The sequence below is a fragment of the Epinephelus lanceolatus genome, chromosome 15 (assembly GCF_041903045.1).
Source record: "Epinephelus lanceolatus isolate andai-2023 chromosome 15, ASM4190304v1, whole genome shotgun sequence".
Classification (NCBI taxonomy): Eukaryota; Metazoa; Chordata; class Actinopteri; order Perciformes; family Serranidae; genus Epinephelus; species Epinephelus lanceolatus.
Window position 1 is genome coordinate 6,769,853 of NC_135748.1, and position 17,420 is coordinate 6,787,272.

Here is a 17,420-nt window from a genome sequence, read left to right on the forward strand (position 1 = left end):
GGAATTTTGGCCCATCCGAACAATGGGCAGTCCTCAGTCTTTATGCTAAGCTTGGCCTATGGCCTCCCTGCTCTTACCTTCTACTTATCACTCAGACATTAGACTGATATCAGTCTTCTCATCGAGGGAAACAAATTGAATATGAGCTGATCTTAAAACTCCAAACCACTTCAAGTGTGCTTTCGCCTTCCGGTCAGGTGACTCAGCGCTTCTTTGAGACGGTGTCAACTCAGTTGGAACGCTGGTACGAGAGGAAGCTCGTGGAGGTGGAGCAGCAGACGGAGCTCAGAGCCCAGCAGGACAGGAGGGAGCTGCTGCAGCAAATAAGCATGCTGGAGGAGGAGCTTGAGAGGTTGAAGACCAATGAGAAAGCAGAAGGCCTGTGCACCCTGACAGTGACTAATGACGAAGAAAGAGTGACGGAGAATGGATTACCTTCTGCACTTTGAAATTTAGCTGTGTCAGCATGAAGGGTCTTTGCAGGGATGTGAAAGTGGAGGCAGTGATCTTACGGGCAGTAGGGGGAGGTTGTTACCGGGTTGGCGATATGTCCATGTGTGTTTGTATGTATGTATAATGGTTTGTGTTAAACAGGGAGACATTATTGATATTGAGGAATGGGTTCCAACATCCCTGAAATTAATCTATTTGTTTTTTGTTTTTTTTAATGTTACTTGTGTTACTTTAATGTTAATGTTACTTGTTACTTGTAACTCTTTAAATGTATTCAGATAGTAAAAGGTGCCACTTGGAAATTGAAAGGATTATTTCTGTCTTTCCAGTTTAGTAAAATATCCTTTTTACCAATTGTTTAGGCAACTAGTATGGGTTGTTCACATTTCAGTGGTGGTTCAACTGAGGAGAGATCTCACAGCAGACATACAGAGGATATTTTGTGTAATGTATGTCCAGAATGTTTGAATCAGGGGGCAGAGCCAGATGGCAAGAAGGTAGCCATCTATGGTATTGAATGTGCTGTGTGTACAGGTGTCATTGTCTGAGAATAAGCTGTAGTTTGGAGTTATGCATCATTGAGAAGACTTTGTTGTAGATGTGCTTCCAGGATTTGCTATAAATGGTGACAGCAAGATCTTTTCCCAGTCATGGACAGGTCATCAGAGATGGTTGTCTGTTTTTATTAGAAGTATGCAAGTTTTTGAATTATGAACGCTATTCTGAGTGGCTTTGAGTTTGAGTTGATTGGACAATGGGGGTGGTTCCAGAAAGCTGGTAGATGTGGTGATGTTTCCTTTTAAACAGTGTTTTAGTTGTGAATAATGCAAAAAGCTCTTTTAGTGTTTTGTGAGGAATAACTGAGCCATGATCAAATAAGAGTGTGATTCCTTGTCCTTTTCCATGAATAAAATGCTAGTGGTTTGTTTTTTGATCTGATAGTCTGCGTTGTGCAAGATAGGGGTACATTTATTTGAGGTTGTCAGGCGTCCACTTTTTTTTCTTTTTTTTTTTTTTGGTGTTGAATTCCACCAAAAGGTCAGAGTCATTAAATTGATCATAATCATATTGTTCTATATCCAGCCAGGGGTGTTGTGATTGTTGATTTTCTTGCAACCATATGACTATATACTGTAGATGATTTACTAGGGGGTAGAATTAGAAATTTTGGGCAGCCAGGCCTCCATGGTCTCTTGATTTGTGCAGAGTAGATCATTTAATTAGTGGTTTATCATGTTTCCAGTGAGATTTGGTCGAGATATAGTCTAAAGTGTGGAACAAATGTGTAGGTTGGACCAGGGTTATAGAGAAAATAGTTTATTTTTGGTAGTATAGTAATTTTCACTACTGCTATTATTCCAATTAGTGAGATCAACAAGTTGTCCCAGAGGGTGAGGTCTTCCTTGTTGCTTTTTAATAATGGAGCATAATTCAGAAGGAAAATCTTTGACAGCTTGGTAAAATTATTTACAGCAAGGTATCATGTATATAATGTTACCTGTTACTGTAACAGGAATTTAGATGCAGCATTCCAGTCTTCCTCACAGAGCGGTAGAATTTTAGATCATATAAATTTATGGAATTATCAGAAATGTTTGAGAATATGGGTGTGAGATCAGTGACTTTTGGTAGGGCTGTTAAGGGATTTTGTTGGGTATAAGAGGATGTCATCTGCGTATAAACTGATTTTGTGGTGAAAATGTCTTATTTGTATACCTGTGAAACTGTATGGCAGCTGCAAGAGCTTAAGTGAAAATGGCAAGCAATAATTGAGAGAGGGCACCTTTTATGTGCCCCCTGCAGTGTGAAGCATTGAGAGGTGTGAATATTGGTTATGTTGGAAATACTTGATATTTTATCTGAATAGCAGAGTCTGTATCATTATTACTATTATTAATAGTTTAATTAGTTTTATTATGATTATTAGAGATCATAAAAAGTTGTGTTTATGTCTTTTGGGTCATACATTAAATTCGTGTGTGTCTTGAATTGCTGTAATGAGTGATCTTTGTTTCTTTTTAGCTGATTGACAAAGAATTTACCTTTATTTCCATCGTGTTCAAAGACCCAGTTACTTGTATGAATTGGGTCTGTCAATGTATGATATTTTGGAGCTGTGTCTTAATTTCCTGTATTTCATTAGTGGACTGAGGATGTTGGGAGTATGGGTGTTTCAGTCTATGTTCCAGGTCTGATGTTTTTTCATTCCTTCTTTTTTTTCCTCGTTAAATGTGGAAAGTGAGGTGATATGTCCCCAAAAGAACTGCTTTTGATGTTTCCCAAAGTACTGATGGTGATATGTCTGGGGAGTTGGTCAGTTCAGTGAAGGAGGTCTGCTCTTTGGAGAGGAAGTGAAGTGTTGAACTGTTGAACTTGAGGGGGGTGGGGCTGTTTCATGTACTAGATTAGAGCTGACTGGACCATGGTTATATGTTAATATATGATATATATAACATATATATATTTCTGAATTATAATGTATTAAGCCAATTCTCAACTATAATTTCCTTGACAGACATCTGGTAGTTTTTATGATAAATATTATCTTTTGATATTAAATCCAATCAGCTATTTCCAAAGTCAACAATGGGCATTTAAACTCAATTAATAATGTTTTATTTCTTTATTACAAGGAGCACTGTTCTTTACAGCATTATCTTTGACTGATGATCAGTTCTAGCATCTTTTTAATGAAGATTATCTGTAAATAAAACCAGCTGAATGAGTGTTTTACCCAAAAGGAGTTGTAGGACTTTTATTCAACTGTCTGCACTCTTCTTCACAATCTGCATTCTGCAACAACAACCTCCACCAAGACTATGAGCAGGTATATGCAACTGGAGCCAAGCTTCCCATCTGGGGTTTGGCAGTTAGACAGAAAAGTACACAGTTTAGTGGTCTTTAAGCCAATAATCAAATTGAACTGTAAAAAAAAACCTGTAAAGGATTTTGAAAAGTGAAAGGGACAAGTCCCCTCTGTCCCCATTGGAAATGATTCCCTGGTATTACAGTACACAGATCACAGCAGCCGCAATGTGGTACAGGTTACTGTGACAGAATGTTTGGTTAATGTATGTTGCTGTGCACTGACAGAATGTCAGCATGTAACCAGCCATGTGACACAAAATACCTTAACATTAAAGATTTAAATGCAAATAAGAGGCCCAGTTCCAATGTCCTGAGAGTCAGGCCACAAAATGAAGCACACAATGTCGGGTTCAGTCTATCGATATCAGGTTGATAACAGCCTGACCTGAACAACATGAGGCATTTGGAATAAAAATGAGGGAATGATCGACTGTTTCAGCGTGTGTAGTGTATCATAGACGCACAGTACACTCTGCCTCATACAGTGTGAAAACAGCAAAGCAAAAGAGGATTGATGTTGTTGGTGGAACTGTGAAACAGAGGAAAGGTCACAGTCTTTTTTTTTTCAATTCTTTTTTCTTCTGAACACAAGACGGCAAGAACCACACACATACACACACACACACACACACACACACACACACACACACAAACCACTTTTTGTTTTTGATAAAATATTGTTCCATAAGATATGCAACCAAATATATAACCAAAGTTATATGAAATATCAAATTTGGTTGGATTTCAGACATGGATGAGTTTCTTGTTTTTTAAAATTGAAGTAATAGTAGTAATAATAGTTATAATTTATTTAAATAGCACTCATTTATTGATTGTGGCAGAGAACCGTTGGGGAAGTCGCTCATCTCTTGCTCACCCTGTTTCCTCTCTCTTTAAACTGTCTACTGTCAAGTAAAGTCAAATGCATAAAATATTATTACAATTTTTGGGTCAAGATTATTACTGCTGATGCATTACTCTGCATTCTACTCAGTATTTTAAGTTGGTAAGGGTGAAGCTAATTATGATCAGTTTAAAAGACAACTGATGGAGATGACACACCCAATAATTATATCATCAGGAAGTTTAATCTATAATAATGCATCATTTTTTTAAGATTATCTTCATAAAAAATCTAAATTTGTAGTGCAATAAAAAGTACATTTTCCATCTGAATGAGTAAAGTACATGAAGTAGCATTTAATGGAAATACTTCAGTAAATTACAAGCACCTCAAAATTTACTGAGAAAATGTCCACAGTGACAGCAAGTGAATTGATATTACAAAATGAACTGAAAGTCCTACCAAGAAAAGACAAACTGTTCGATTGTTGATCTGGTGTCAACAAACAGACAGACAGGACAAAGTCCCACCTCTCAACTGTCAGTCAGGCTGCTGGGCGGAGCTCATGAAGCAGCCATTGGTTGTGTAATCCAATGATCCTGGTGTGACATCTGGCATTTGGCCTCAGTGACCACAGCCGCAGCTTCTGAAGGGAAAATCAAATCAATGCTCCATTGACTCTGTCAGAGCGCGATGGAAACCTAATTAAAGGCCCTCCAGGCACAGCTGGTCATTTTATGCAGCCAAGCACCAGGGCTCTCAAATCAAGCCAGTAATATGTACTATTGCTTTACTCTGTGTTCTGAGGGAGGGGGTCTGTGAGCCTCCCTGACCAGGACACTGTCAGCATTCAGTATGCTAAAAACTCATGCCTGTGTCATGTCATTGTTAAATAGTTTGACATACAGCAGTGCGATCTGGTCTAAATGACATTGCTCAGTACACCATACACAGCTGAAATAATGCATGGACTGTAGAAAAACCTACAGAATTAATTAACAATATTCTAACAGTATAAAGACATTAACAATTTACAGATTGCCTAATTGCCTCCATCATCTACAACACTACCTCTGTTAAAAGGTACAAAATTATAATCTTCTCCACCATCATCTCATTTGTTGTTGTGTGAAACTCTTGACTCTGCCCTCTAGTGCCATCAGTTGACTGTATCTAAGCCAACGTATAGGACGCATGGAAGTATGAGGGCAGTAAATGGGCCATACGTGTAATGGTAAAGGTGGATAAGTACTGCTATAATGTATATCTGCATAAATAATTAAAAATAAAATGCTAGTTATATCAAGTCAATTTTGGGCTGCTTATTTTTTGCTTATGTGGCGAGAAAAATCCTATATTTTTGTTGTTTGGTTGTTGTTTTAAATGTTATAATATTTTAGCATTTGCATTTGAAAATCTCTCATCAAATTTTTGAGTTATTTTAAAGCTGCAGGAATTAAAGTGCACAAGCAGTAAACATGCTGAATTGGTGCGGAACACACCACACTGACGAGGATGGCAGACGCTCACCAACAGCCCAACTTTGACCAACGGCTGACCGTTGGCTTGGTATGTCAGGGCTTTAATACTGAAAACAGAAGATTAAAAAAAAACATACCACCTTTGGAACTTTAGGGCTCCGTACAAAACCGAAACAGTTACAAACTAAAAGATGCTAATGGAAGAGGAGAGTTGGTAATAAGTCTTGTGGGTCCATCGCTACAAGTGACACCTTTTACATTACATGTAGACATTTGACCAGTTGTTAATATGAAAATATAAGTGCTGCAAGCTTTAACTAGATTAGAACAAAATGCAAATGATGCCAAAAGTAATTCCCAATTTTCAAATGCAGACTTTTACAGTGTCCCTGTACATACTTTGTTGGATTGAAATCAGGGATGCCAGATAGTTACAACCCTGACATGCCAAATTAAAAGCTGTATGCAAGACAGCAAGTAAGACCCAACCCATCAAACCACACCATCCCTCTTAGACAGATGTTAAGGCCTCCCTGTTTATTCAGTTACATCTGTATGTTGAGGGCCTAGTCCAGCCGTAAACAAATATCACCTCTCTCTTTCAGAGAGGCTGATATTGATGGCACTGGTTAGAGTTGGCACTGCTGGCGTGGGAGAAGGGAGGGGGTAGTAGCAGGGTGGGGGGCATTGTCCTGTCGGGAGGCAATCGATGCTCACATCCTGTGAACCCTACATGTTACACGGGAGAGCACTCCCAGCACACAGGCTGCCAAAGTGCACACATACACAGACAAAGACAAAGGCAAGAGGAGAGCTGAGGGATGTGGACTGGAGTTTGGAACCAGCACAAGAGGATCACCAAACACCTCCATGGGGTAGCCATACAGAGACACTCACTTCCTGGGATGCTTATACAAAAACAATGAAGTGCATCAAGAGGCAAAGAGGGAAGCCATACCAGTGATATGTAAGTACTGCTGCAATGGTTGATTCATTGAATTTGCTGTAATGGCATGCTTCCAGATTCATGTAAAATAGTTTTCTCACATGGCCTTATGACCTTCTAACAGAAAAGACTAAGCTGGGTGCATTTCTTTTGCATACTTCTAAAATCCATCATAAAATAGAGTTTGCATGTTATTTCCACACCACAGCACAGTTCCATTTGATTTTGAGTGTAAAGGCGTCTGTATCAGCACGAGCTGTCTGGTGAATGCACGCCAAAAATTATGTGCTGGTCATGGCAAGGACATATTCGACAAGAGGATGACGCACACTAAGCTCCAATGATATGATTGTATCACCAACATTTAGATCACACGCTGACACAGTGGGACTGATGTTTCAACCAAACTTTTTTTCAGGTACCTTGAAAAAGACCATCAGGGGGTTCAAATACCAGAGATACAATAAAATCACTGGAGTCCTGAAGACATCTCCTTTGAAAACAAGAGTCTCCAAACCCCAGACTATTGTGATGATGTTTACATGGGGACAAGTTCTGGAGCTGCACCACAGTACCCCAGCCACCAGAAAAAAATGATGTTGGCATCAAATCTGCAAACCACGGATAAATTACATTTTTACTACATTATTGGTGGATATGCTGAAACTTTATGTATCAGCAACGCTGTTAATATGCGGTTAGGCTTAGACACAAAAACCACTGGTTATGGTTAGTAAAAGATCATGTTTTGGCTTAAAATACCCACTTTTGGGGGCATAATCCCTGCCGGAAAAGCAGCAATGTCTAATTAAAACACAACCTCTTTTCATGGCACTATCCCCACTAAATAAACAGTGTTGCATCCCAAAGAAACATCCGAGCACTGAGTTGCTAAAGAGCAACCGTTTTTGTTGGTTTTGAACAGTGATCTGCAGCTTGGCAGGTGTCTCACCTTGGTGTCACAGCATCCACCATATGTATGAAATGTACAAATGTAATGTATTTGTGGTTTGCAGAGATTTACAATGCCAATATTTTCTTTTGGCTGCCGGGTTGATCATAGACTGAGTAATGAAATAAATGCTAGAGCTCTGCATCTGGCATGGTGATATACTAGGGTATACTATAAGCTCTAAATGCACATCAAACTCTTTTGATGGAATATTTCAAATAAAAAGCCTAAACCATGTCAGACAACATTTTATTCATTTTATTCCAAAACACTATGGATCTAAGTTTAAGGGTGGGATTTTCCAGTTATAGGCAGCACATACATAAATGTACTTAAACTTTGTTGTACATTGCGTCACAATGCCAGAGCACAGTCTGAGTCCTCTCTTCTTCTCTTTGGTTGGACCAAACACTTGCTTGGGACAGGGCTGGTTTTGACCCAGGCTGTAAAACATCATTAGTCAGACATAAACATGAACCCTGTCACACCTGATTAGACGAGCTCACCACTTGATAGGATGTCAGTAGCTGGTGCAACTTTAAAACTGGAAAACCAAAAGCAATCAGCCGTGTAAATAAGTTTGACTATGTATTGAGAACATCTTTGAATTCTGTTTTTTGATGTTTGGAAGTTTCTATTTCTGAAGATTGTTACATCAACTTCTAAACACTAACCTCAGTTTGCTGATTGGTCCAGTTTGAACATCAATACATTTTCAGTATGTTTTTTTCAGATGTTTTTCATTCTAGTAATGTTATATATTTTTATTTATGTCAACAAATGCCATGTGCATATTTGAACTAACAATGAATGTGTCATACTAACAAGTATTGTGTGGATCAAAGCCTGATACATGTTCTTCATCTGTGCCATAGAGCTCAGTTGTTGCTGAAACACATCAATGAGTCACACTGTTGCACTTGGTGACATGTTCCTTCATTGCCATGAACACACACTAGTTTATTGACTCAGTTCCATTCCACACAACACTGAATCAAATGTGGATTAATCTGCTGCTGAAAATAGTCCTCAACAAATACACTATTTCCTCCTGTTTGAGTAACAATTGTTAAAAACTACAGTGATTGATGGGTTCTGGAAATTACCAATATTTAAAAAAAAAAAAAAAAAAGAATCTATATCTTTCTGAGATCTCAAAGATGTATGTCTGAGAGCCATGGACCGGATAGGGAGGTCAGAAAGTATTATGAGATTGGTATTGGTTTGGGTCTTTTCACGGGATGTAAAGAATTACACAGCAACACCAGACTTACTCTTACAGGAATACTTCATCTGCAAAATGACCCTCAAATGTATATCAATTACTCACTGTGTGTTGCCTTGAATTAGTGACGAAAACTTTATTTATCTTGCATGCCTCCACAGTGAACGGAGAATCCAAAAAGGCAAACATCCTTCATGAATTGAAGTCAACAGCGACCACGTTTAATAACAACAAAACTATATCTAAACCTCAGTTTACAAACTCTCCTACAACTCGTTCAGTATAATGCAGGTCTCATTTATCCAGTCATTTGCTTGCACACATATATTTTCACTAAAACCTTACTATATAGAACACATAAGTGCGTGCGTTTGAAGTGTGCTCAGGCGGAGATCATACTGCGCGTTACTCGTAGGCAGCAGTGGTGTGGTGGAGGGTATATGAGGTACACCTATCTTTTTTTTTCTGGCCGTTTACAGTATACCCACCTAACAGCCAAAAAGCTATTAGAATATATATATATATATATATATATATATATATATATGTACCCACCTTGTCAACTACCACTAGACAACTGTGTAGATGGGTAGGTTACCAAGGAAGAAGTAGGTATACTCTCTCATGTATTCCAAAGCTTTCAGCTGATAGGTGGGTAAACTGTGAGCGGCCAGAAAAAAGGTGGATTGCACTGTATACCTGTGTGTACCCTGCACTACACCATGGGTAGGTGGAAGTGTTTTCTATTATAATGTTTTCATGAAAATATATGTGTTTGGGAAGTACTGAGCATAGGTCTAGATCAGGGGTAGGCAACCTGCAGCTCTGGAGCCACAGACAACTCTTTAGACCTTTTCCATTGGCTCCATGTGGCGCTGACCTACAATTATATGGAAATGAATAACAGTTATTTTTTAACATTGAGATTTTCATTTGTCATTGTTGAAGGCCTAAAGTGATCATTGCATTCTGCAATTGTAAAACTGTGTAGCCTATACATCAAATTGAAAAACGTTTGAACGTTTCATCAACTAAACTGTGAGTCATACGACCATGACCTGTTGCCTTTGCTCTACATTTTGCTGAACTTTAGTCGTGGTGTTTAGCCTGGAGTCTCTCCAGCATGGCTAGCTATGAATTCCGAAAAAGGAAAAGTCTTGGAGGAAAGCAGAGGATTAAATAGTGTGTGGACAGATTCATTTGCTTTCACCACCAATGCTGCAAAGTGAAAGTACCGAATAATTACAAATAGCCAGCTGCAGAGTAGCCACTTTGTAGTTACTCATATTAATAGATGCTCGTTTAGACCTATTTGTAATATTGATGGGCTAATTTAGACTTAATAGGTTGTTACCCTTATTCAAATATGTTTTGTGGCTCCAGACATTTTTTTTTTATTTTGGCCAATAATGGCTCTTTTAATAGTAAAGTTTGCTGACCCCTGGTCTATATAAATGAGACTTGAATTATACTGCACAAGTTGTATGACAGCTTGTAAACAGTGTTTTGATGTAGTTTTGCTGTTGAATGTAGTCCCTGTTTATCTCAATTAACGAAGAATGCTCACCTGTTTTGGATTCTCCATCCACCATGGAGGCATGTGAGAAAAACAATGTTTTCTTTAAAAATTCAACATAACGTGGGGTAACTGATATACAAATGGTATATATATTTGCAGGTAAGGCATTCTTCTAAAAGGATAGCTAAGGGTTTCATTATAGCGTCATTTTTGTAGATCTGGCCACCAATTCATTATGACGTTGTACTCACCAAAGCTTTGTAATTCCTCTTGGATCTTGGAACTCCACAACATCACCGAAAATAGGTGGAACTGGGTAACAAACACAAGCAGTTTGATGGTTGTCGATGAGCCCTCTGGAGGTATCATTGTTACACCTGTGAAGGAGGGTGCCCACCTGACAACCCCAATGAAGCTTTTAACCTTTAACTTTCTTACTTTTTATCCATCTAATCATATCCCAATTGCTCCCACTCAGAAACTCTCAGATAACACTATCACTCCCACTCATAGTCTCAAGTATGTGCAACAGCACAAGTGTCATCTAGTCCTAAATTGAACTTGAGAGAGGTTATACACAAACTCCAAGGTCAGCAAAATTAATATGGAAGAGAAAATGTTCCTTAATGGTAAAATTACCCCAAACTGCCTGTTGTAAACATCCACAACAGCTTATAACCCAACTATCTTGTTGCATTTACAGTAGCTGTGCACACTTGTGCATTTTCCTGTGCAAAGAGGTGACATTACTGTTGCACCCACTTTTGGTTTTACATCCAAAGGAAGCAGTAGCTAATCTGACTAAGCTGTCATTTTGTTGCTGTTTATGTTTCTTGTCACCTTGGTTTTATTTCTAGTAAGGCTGCCATGTCTCAGGATTTCAGTAATGCCTTCAGTGAGTACAATGGTATTATAACAGAGGTGATGACCTGAGCTGTAAAACTAAAACCCAAGCACTGTGGCTTTTCTTTAGAGTTTCATAAGGAAAATTGATATATATATAGCTTTGTGAGGCTAATGTGTTGCATATGCATTCTGTGTCTCCACAGTTTGAAGACATGTGGCAGTGAAGTGGTGAGAAGCTGACCATGGGTGACTGGAACCTGCTGGGCAGCATCCTAGAAGAGGTCCACATTCATTCCACCATCGTGGGCAAGATCTGGCTTACCATACTCTTCATCTTCCGCATGCTGATCCTGGGTGCAGCTGCTGAGGATGTATGGGATGACGAGCAGTCCGAGTTTGTCTGCAACACCGACCAGCCAGGCTGCAAGGCGGTCTGCTATGACCGTGCCTTTCCCATCTCCCTCATTCGCTTCTGGGTCCTACAGGTCATCTTTGTCTCTGCACCCTCTCTGGTCTATATGGGCCATGCCCTCTACTGCATCCGAGCTCTGGAGAAGGAGCGCCACCGCAGACGGGCACAGCTAAAGGAGGAGATGGACGAGGCTGAGTTGGCTTTGGTTGAACAGAAACGTGTGGAGAGGGAGCTGAGGAGACTGGACGAGCAGAAAAAGGTGAAGAAGGCTCCACTCAGAGGCTCTCTGTTGAGAACCTACATCATCCATATCCTTACACGCTCTGTGGTGGAGGTCTGCTTCATCCTGGGCCAGTATGCACTCTATGGTGTCAGCCTGGATCCACTCTATAAGTGCGAGAGGCTGCCTTGCCCAAACAGTGTAGACTGTTACATCTCCAGGCCCACAGAGAAGACTATCTTCATGGTGTTCATGATCGCCATTGCTGGTGTTTCACTTTTCCTCAACATTTTGGAAATATCCCACCTGGGCATCAGGAAAATCAAACAGACACTGTATGGAGAGAGGTACACGGAAGATGACAGTTTGATTTACAAGTCCAAGAAGAAGTCGTCCTCGCCACACCTTTGTGTAATGAGCAATGTATCACCTCACAATGGGCCTTTGACTCAGACCTTCAAAGTGATTCCAGAGGCGGACATAAAGCCTCCTTATTACAACACTGGGCTCAAAGCCAACCAGGATGCACTAAGATACAACAACTTGGCTCATCTGGGACACAGTCAGACCAGCTATATCTGTCCCCAACCTAGGATGCCATCCAGGTCTGGCCAGAACTGTGTCCCTGAAACCCATGAAGGTCCAGAGATCCACACAGCTGTGGTGGACCACCATCCAGCCTGGGCTTCTGCTGAGTCCAATATGGAAAGAAGTGCAACCGGTCATCATGAGGATCCCCGTGAGGAGGAACACCCCCACCCCAGTCATTTGGCAGCTCTGCTGTCCACCAGCACCTTACGGCCCAGAGCTATCAGAGACCTGGATGAGGACGAGCGAAGGGAGTCAACAGGGAGTGAGGTCCTACTCCCTAACCCCAGGAAGACCAGCTTCATGATCAGGCCACCATCTGAGAGCTTGTCCTCCATCAGTGGCTCCACGAGCCCTTCCTTACATACCTCAGAGGAGTCGGATGAACTGGGCTCCCTGCAGGGAGACATGCCTATGATGCCGCCTGCTGGAGGCCGAAGAATGTCAATGGCAAGTAGAGAGCAGAGATTATCTCGTGTGTCTGAATCGTTTAATACTAGCCCAGAAGAGGGATGTCCATTTCGGTTAATGTTGCTTTCAATAGGCCAACATTAACTGGTAATTAACAGGTTAATTTTTTAGACACGAAGAAAAAAGAGAAATTGTTATGTTTTGTGATTGAAATGTCTTGCCTTCTATATCATTGCCTAATGGATTTGCTAACAAACAGCTGGCCAGCTGCGTTAACATGCGGAAACATCTCCACCGCCCAGCCTCCTGTTCCTTGGCTGCTCTGCACTGCGCACTACCTGGGTTGGGTGGGAGCTAATGTTAGCTGGCTAGCGGCGCTTGGTGATTACAGCTAGTAATGCCATCCTGGTGGGGAACATGTTATTGCAGAAACATTGTGCCCATCCTCTAGTCTTCCCTTAGGTATCACCTATGAGTAAGTGGCTTCATTGTGAGATGCAAAACCCTTTTAGCATTGTCAGCTGTGTTAGCATCACCAGCCACACTGACACTGCAAACAGTGGTAACAGAGTGAACACTGATAACATAGTAAACAATGTTACAGAGGTTTTATGGTTTAAAAATTAGCCACTTACTTAACGGGGGGAGCTGGGGAGAGACTGGAGGTTGGGCAAAGTGATTTCACAGCAACACTGTTGGGTCAAGACACCTTACTCGCAGTAATCACCAATAAGCAGCACCACCAGCTAGAAAGCTCCTTCCAGACCCAGGTGGTGCATAGAGCAGTAAACTGAAGAGTAGCAAAATTAACCTATGAAGCAACATGCGTAACTAGTCAAATTATTCTGGTCAGTTAACTGATTAACAGTTAACTGTTGACATCCCTAATCCAGAACATCAAAGGCAAAGTTATAAAGGACAGAGAACACCTGACAATTTGGGAGTAGTCTCGCCACCAGACAATCAGAGATCTCCGCCTTCTGATAGTCTGGGGACACTCCTTTCTAAAGTGTGTTTAACACACCAGAGAAAACAGCCGGCAACAAAGCAACGCCTCTTGCATTTTGTAAAAGGACACGCCCTCCCGGAAATGTGCGCACCCCCTTTTCTCATCCGCAAGGACACAAACACAGAGAGAGCTTGAAAATGGATGCTGAGAGATTTAACTCCGTTTTATCAAACATGGGCTCACTCCACAAGACTGTGGAAATGAAGGACTTACAGCGACTTGAGCCATTTTGTACCGCTGCACGTGTTTCTAGTCGGACTATGTTTACGAGCACAAGAGTTCAGCAAGCCACCAAAGGACCGCCCTGCAGATTTACTATTGGTTCTGCAACGTAGGGAGTTTTTTTTAAACTCTGAAATTGTATCCGCCCATCTAAACACAAAATCAGGGAGAAAGTCATCAGTCTTTAGTTAAGCAAAGCATCTAAAGACTGACTTGTGAGTCTAATTTGGGAGCAACTTATGCCCCACCTGGATTTCATCGATAGTCTAACCAGTTATATGTACAAAACATAAAGCTTCTGCTGGAGTATTATCAAAGAGGTTAAAGGGAAAAAAGTTATTCTAAGGCTCACTCACTGGTAGAGTTATGAAATTAAGCATTTTGTCCACTAAGTTCAACCAGCGAATGAACAAATGAGGCCAAAATACTTAAGGGCAACAGTTATGGATGCAGAAGAGTCAATAAGGAAGTAATATAAGAGACAGCACAAGAGATGTGGTGTTTTAAAGAGAGAACGAGGGAGAGAAAGCTCAATTCTGTTGATTTGGACAAAACCTAATAGTGACAAATTGGCAGCTTCTGTCCATTCAATGTTCTCAGTGGAAGCAATGAGAAGAAATCAAAGTGTTCTTAAGTTTCAGATAATTCCCTTCAGTTCAGACAGGAAAAGCAAAACAGCAACAGACAGGAGGCAATGTGTTGCCATTACAGACATGCACAGACCTTACAACACTGAATTTAGTATTACAAAGTAATATTACTTGTATGAGATCAGACACATTAACAGCTTTAAAAACAAAGGATAAATACATAAACACATATAAATATATCAATTATGAGATGTAATCTAAAACAAAAATAAACTACTGCCAGGCAGTTGTATGCCTCTGTAAGTCAAGTTCCAGTTACAGTTTACATCCATGTCTGTCCAGACTCATATGTAGCCATGACAGTTGACAATGTTTCAAAGGTGTTGCTGCAAAGAAGCTCCAAAGTCGATAACATGAATGCTTCACACACATCCTCAAACCAGCAGTGTAGACGATCTATACAATCAGCACAGTTTCAAGATAGATACCCAACATTAGTGTCATCAATTCAGTATCAGACCAAATCTTTTTCTTTTCCTGAGATATGATGTTGAGTAATGGCAAGATAAGTGTTTTTGCAGAACATTATTATGTCACAGTGAAGTTAACCACTGACCTTTTGGATATAAAATGTTGTCCCTTCGGACAGTTGGGTAAAATTCTGTCATAATTATTATATGAATTCTTGAGTTATTGCCAAAAATATGTTTTTGAGATCACAATACCTTGACCTTTGCCCACCAAAATATAATCAGTTCAATGTTGAGTCCAAGTGAAGGTTTGTGCCAAAGTTGAGGAAATTCCCTCAAGGCACTCTTGAGATATTGCATCCATGCAAATGAAACAGATGTAAGGTCACAGTGACCTTGACCTTTGACCACCGTCATCAGTTCACTGTTATAGTGAACTGGCAGTAGCTCAGTCCATTGGGACTTGGGTTGAGAACCAGAGGCACGCCTGCTCGAGTCCCCGTCCGGACCAAATATGGAGCATGGACTGGTGGCTGGAGAGGTGCCAGTTCATCTCCTGGGCACTGCCGAGGTGCCCTTGAGCAAGGCACTGAATCCCCAACCGCTCGGGGCGCCCGACCAAGGGCAGCCCCCCTCACTCTGACATCTCTCCACTTTGTGCATGTATAGGTCCTGTTTGTGCATGTGTGTGTCTTTCGGACCTGTGTGTTAATGACAAAAAGAGTGAAAAAATTGAATTTCCCCTCAGGGGGATTAATAAAGTGTATAAAATTAAAAAAAATATCTATATATCCAAGTGAACGATTGTGCCAAATTTGAAGAGATTTCCTCAAGGTCCTCCAGATATATCATATTCACAAGAATATTATAGACACAAGGCCACAATGACCTTGACCTTTGTCCACCAAATTCTTGTCAGTTCATGGTTGAGTCTAAGTGGACGTTTGTGCCAAATTTGAAGAGATTTCCTCTCAGATAACACTATCACTATCACTCCCACTCATAGCTTCCCTACACGGGAATGGGACAGACGGACAAAAAACACAATGCCTCCTGCCATGGCAGTCACTGGCACGAGGCATGAAAAATTACTGTAAAAGTAAAAAATAGTTGTTTAAAGTTTTATAACACATGACATTTAATCACAAATTAATTCACTGAATATTATAGATACTCTCAAATTATTGCACAACAGAATTGTGTTATCTTTAATTTCCCTTTAACAAGTTAAAAGTGTTGACAAACACCTCAGTGTTGTGTTCTTTTAATTCATTAATCTGCACCTACAATTCCTCTTACATAGGTTTTTTTTTCATGACCTCTGCTGGCCTCTATAGATTTCATATTAAAGCTCTGTCTATTGCCACCTCATCAGCAGCAATGTTTTTATTGAAAAGATGTTTAAATCTGCTCAGTGTTTTCTTCCATAGACTCATTTTGAAATGATTAGATTTTATTCATCATTCTTTGTTCCAAGATAAAAATATAAATGCATGTTATGGATAGGCTACTCATTAAGGCTATGATACTGGACACATACTGAGAGATATTTGCTTTACTGAATTCCAGGTGTGTATTTTCTGTCCAGCAGCAGCTCCAGTCTAAGTCAAACCTGTCCTCTTGTCTTTCTCAGAGCATGTTTCTGGATATCTCCTCTATCATGAAGAAGTGAAGAGACAAGGCTTACGTCACGGCCGCGGGAGCTGTGTTCCACAAACTTTATCAATGATCCAGCCATCAACATTGATTCACCACCCGAGTCACATAGGGCCAAAAGCAGTGAAACATTCAGCCATGATGAAACAATGGACACAGTGCCAAAGCCCAGCATGTTTTGGAATTGAAGCACCTTAGAACATCTACATGTGGGCACTAACAGGAATGAATTGTATCTTTTTTAAAAAATGTGTTGGCTGAATTTTGAAGATTATGCAGACATGACACAATGGATTATGGAGCAAACTCCTCAGAGGATCTGTTTGCTGGACTTCATAAGCTTCAAATACTTCTTCTAAGTTGAAGACTTGATTAGAATCTATGTGTATCTGTATATAGTCATTTATATATGGTCATCTCATGAGAAATTATGATACTTTATATTGTATTCAGATTAAATGCTTCTTAACAAAACAGTAATCATTTTGTCAACAGATACTGAATCGGTATTCACACACCAACAGCACACTGTAGAATTCTCATGCTTTTTGTTTTATTTCTCAAGAAAAAATGCCTTGACAAAATGCTTTTCTTCATATCAAATAAACAAAACATGACATGTTGCACAATATTTACAAAAGAATTAAAACAAAACAAAGGTCATTTGAACATTCAAAGATAAAAAAGGAAATCACAAATGCTCGATCT

The 17,420-nt window shown here is 40.1% G+C and overlaps 2 protein-coding genes across 2 annotated transcripts in view; both read left to right on the forward strand.

Moving 5' to 3' along the window:
* The window catches only part of ankrd6a (ankyrin repeat domain 6a), a 32,623-nt gene extending 29,430 nt beyond the window's left edge, over nt 1-3,193 (forward strand). The window contains exon 16 of the mRNA XM_033641943.2: nt 198-3,193. Coding sequence (XP_033497834.1) covers nt 198-449 — 252 coding nt within the window. The 3' untranslated portion in view covers nt 450-3,193. The remainder of the gene's footprint in view (nt 1-197) is intronic.
* Nucleotides 3,194-11,343: 8,150 nt separating this feature from the next.
* On the forward strand, nt 11,344-17,097 carry gja10a (gap junction protein alpha 10 a). Its single transcript, XM_033643155.2, is given in 3 exon segments — nt 11,344-12,808; nt 16,690-16,753; nt 16,755-17,097. Coding segments are annotated over 3 exon segments (1,527 nt in total). The 5' UTR covers nt 11,344-11,376; the 3' UTR covers nt 16,786-17,097.
* The last annotated feature ends 323 nt before the right edge of the window (nt 17,098-17,420 follow it).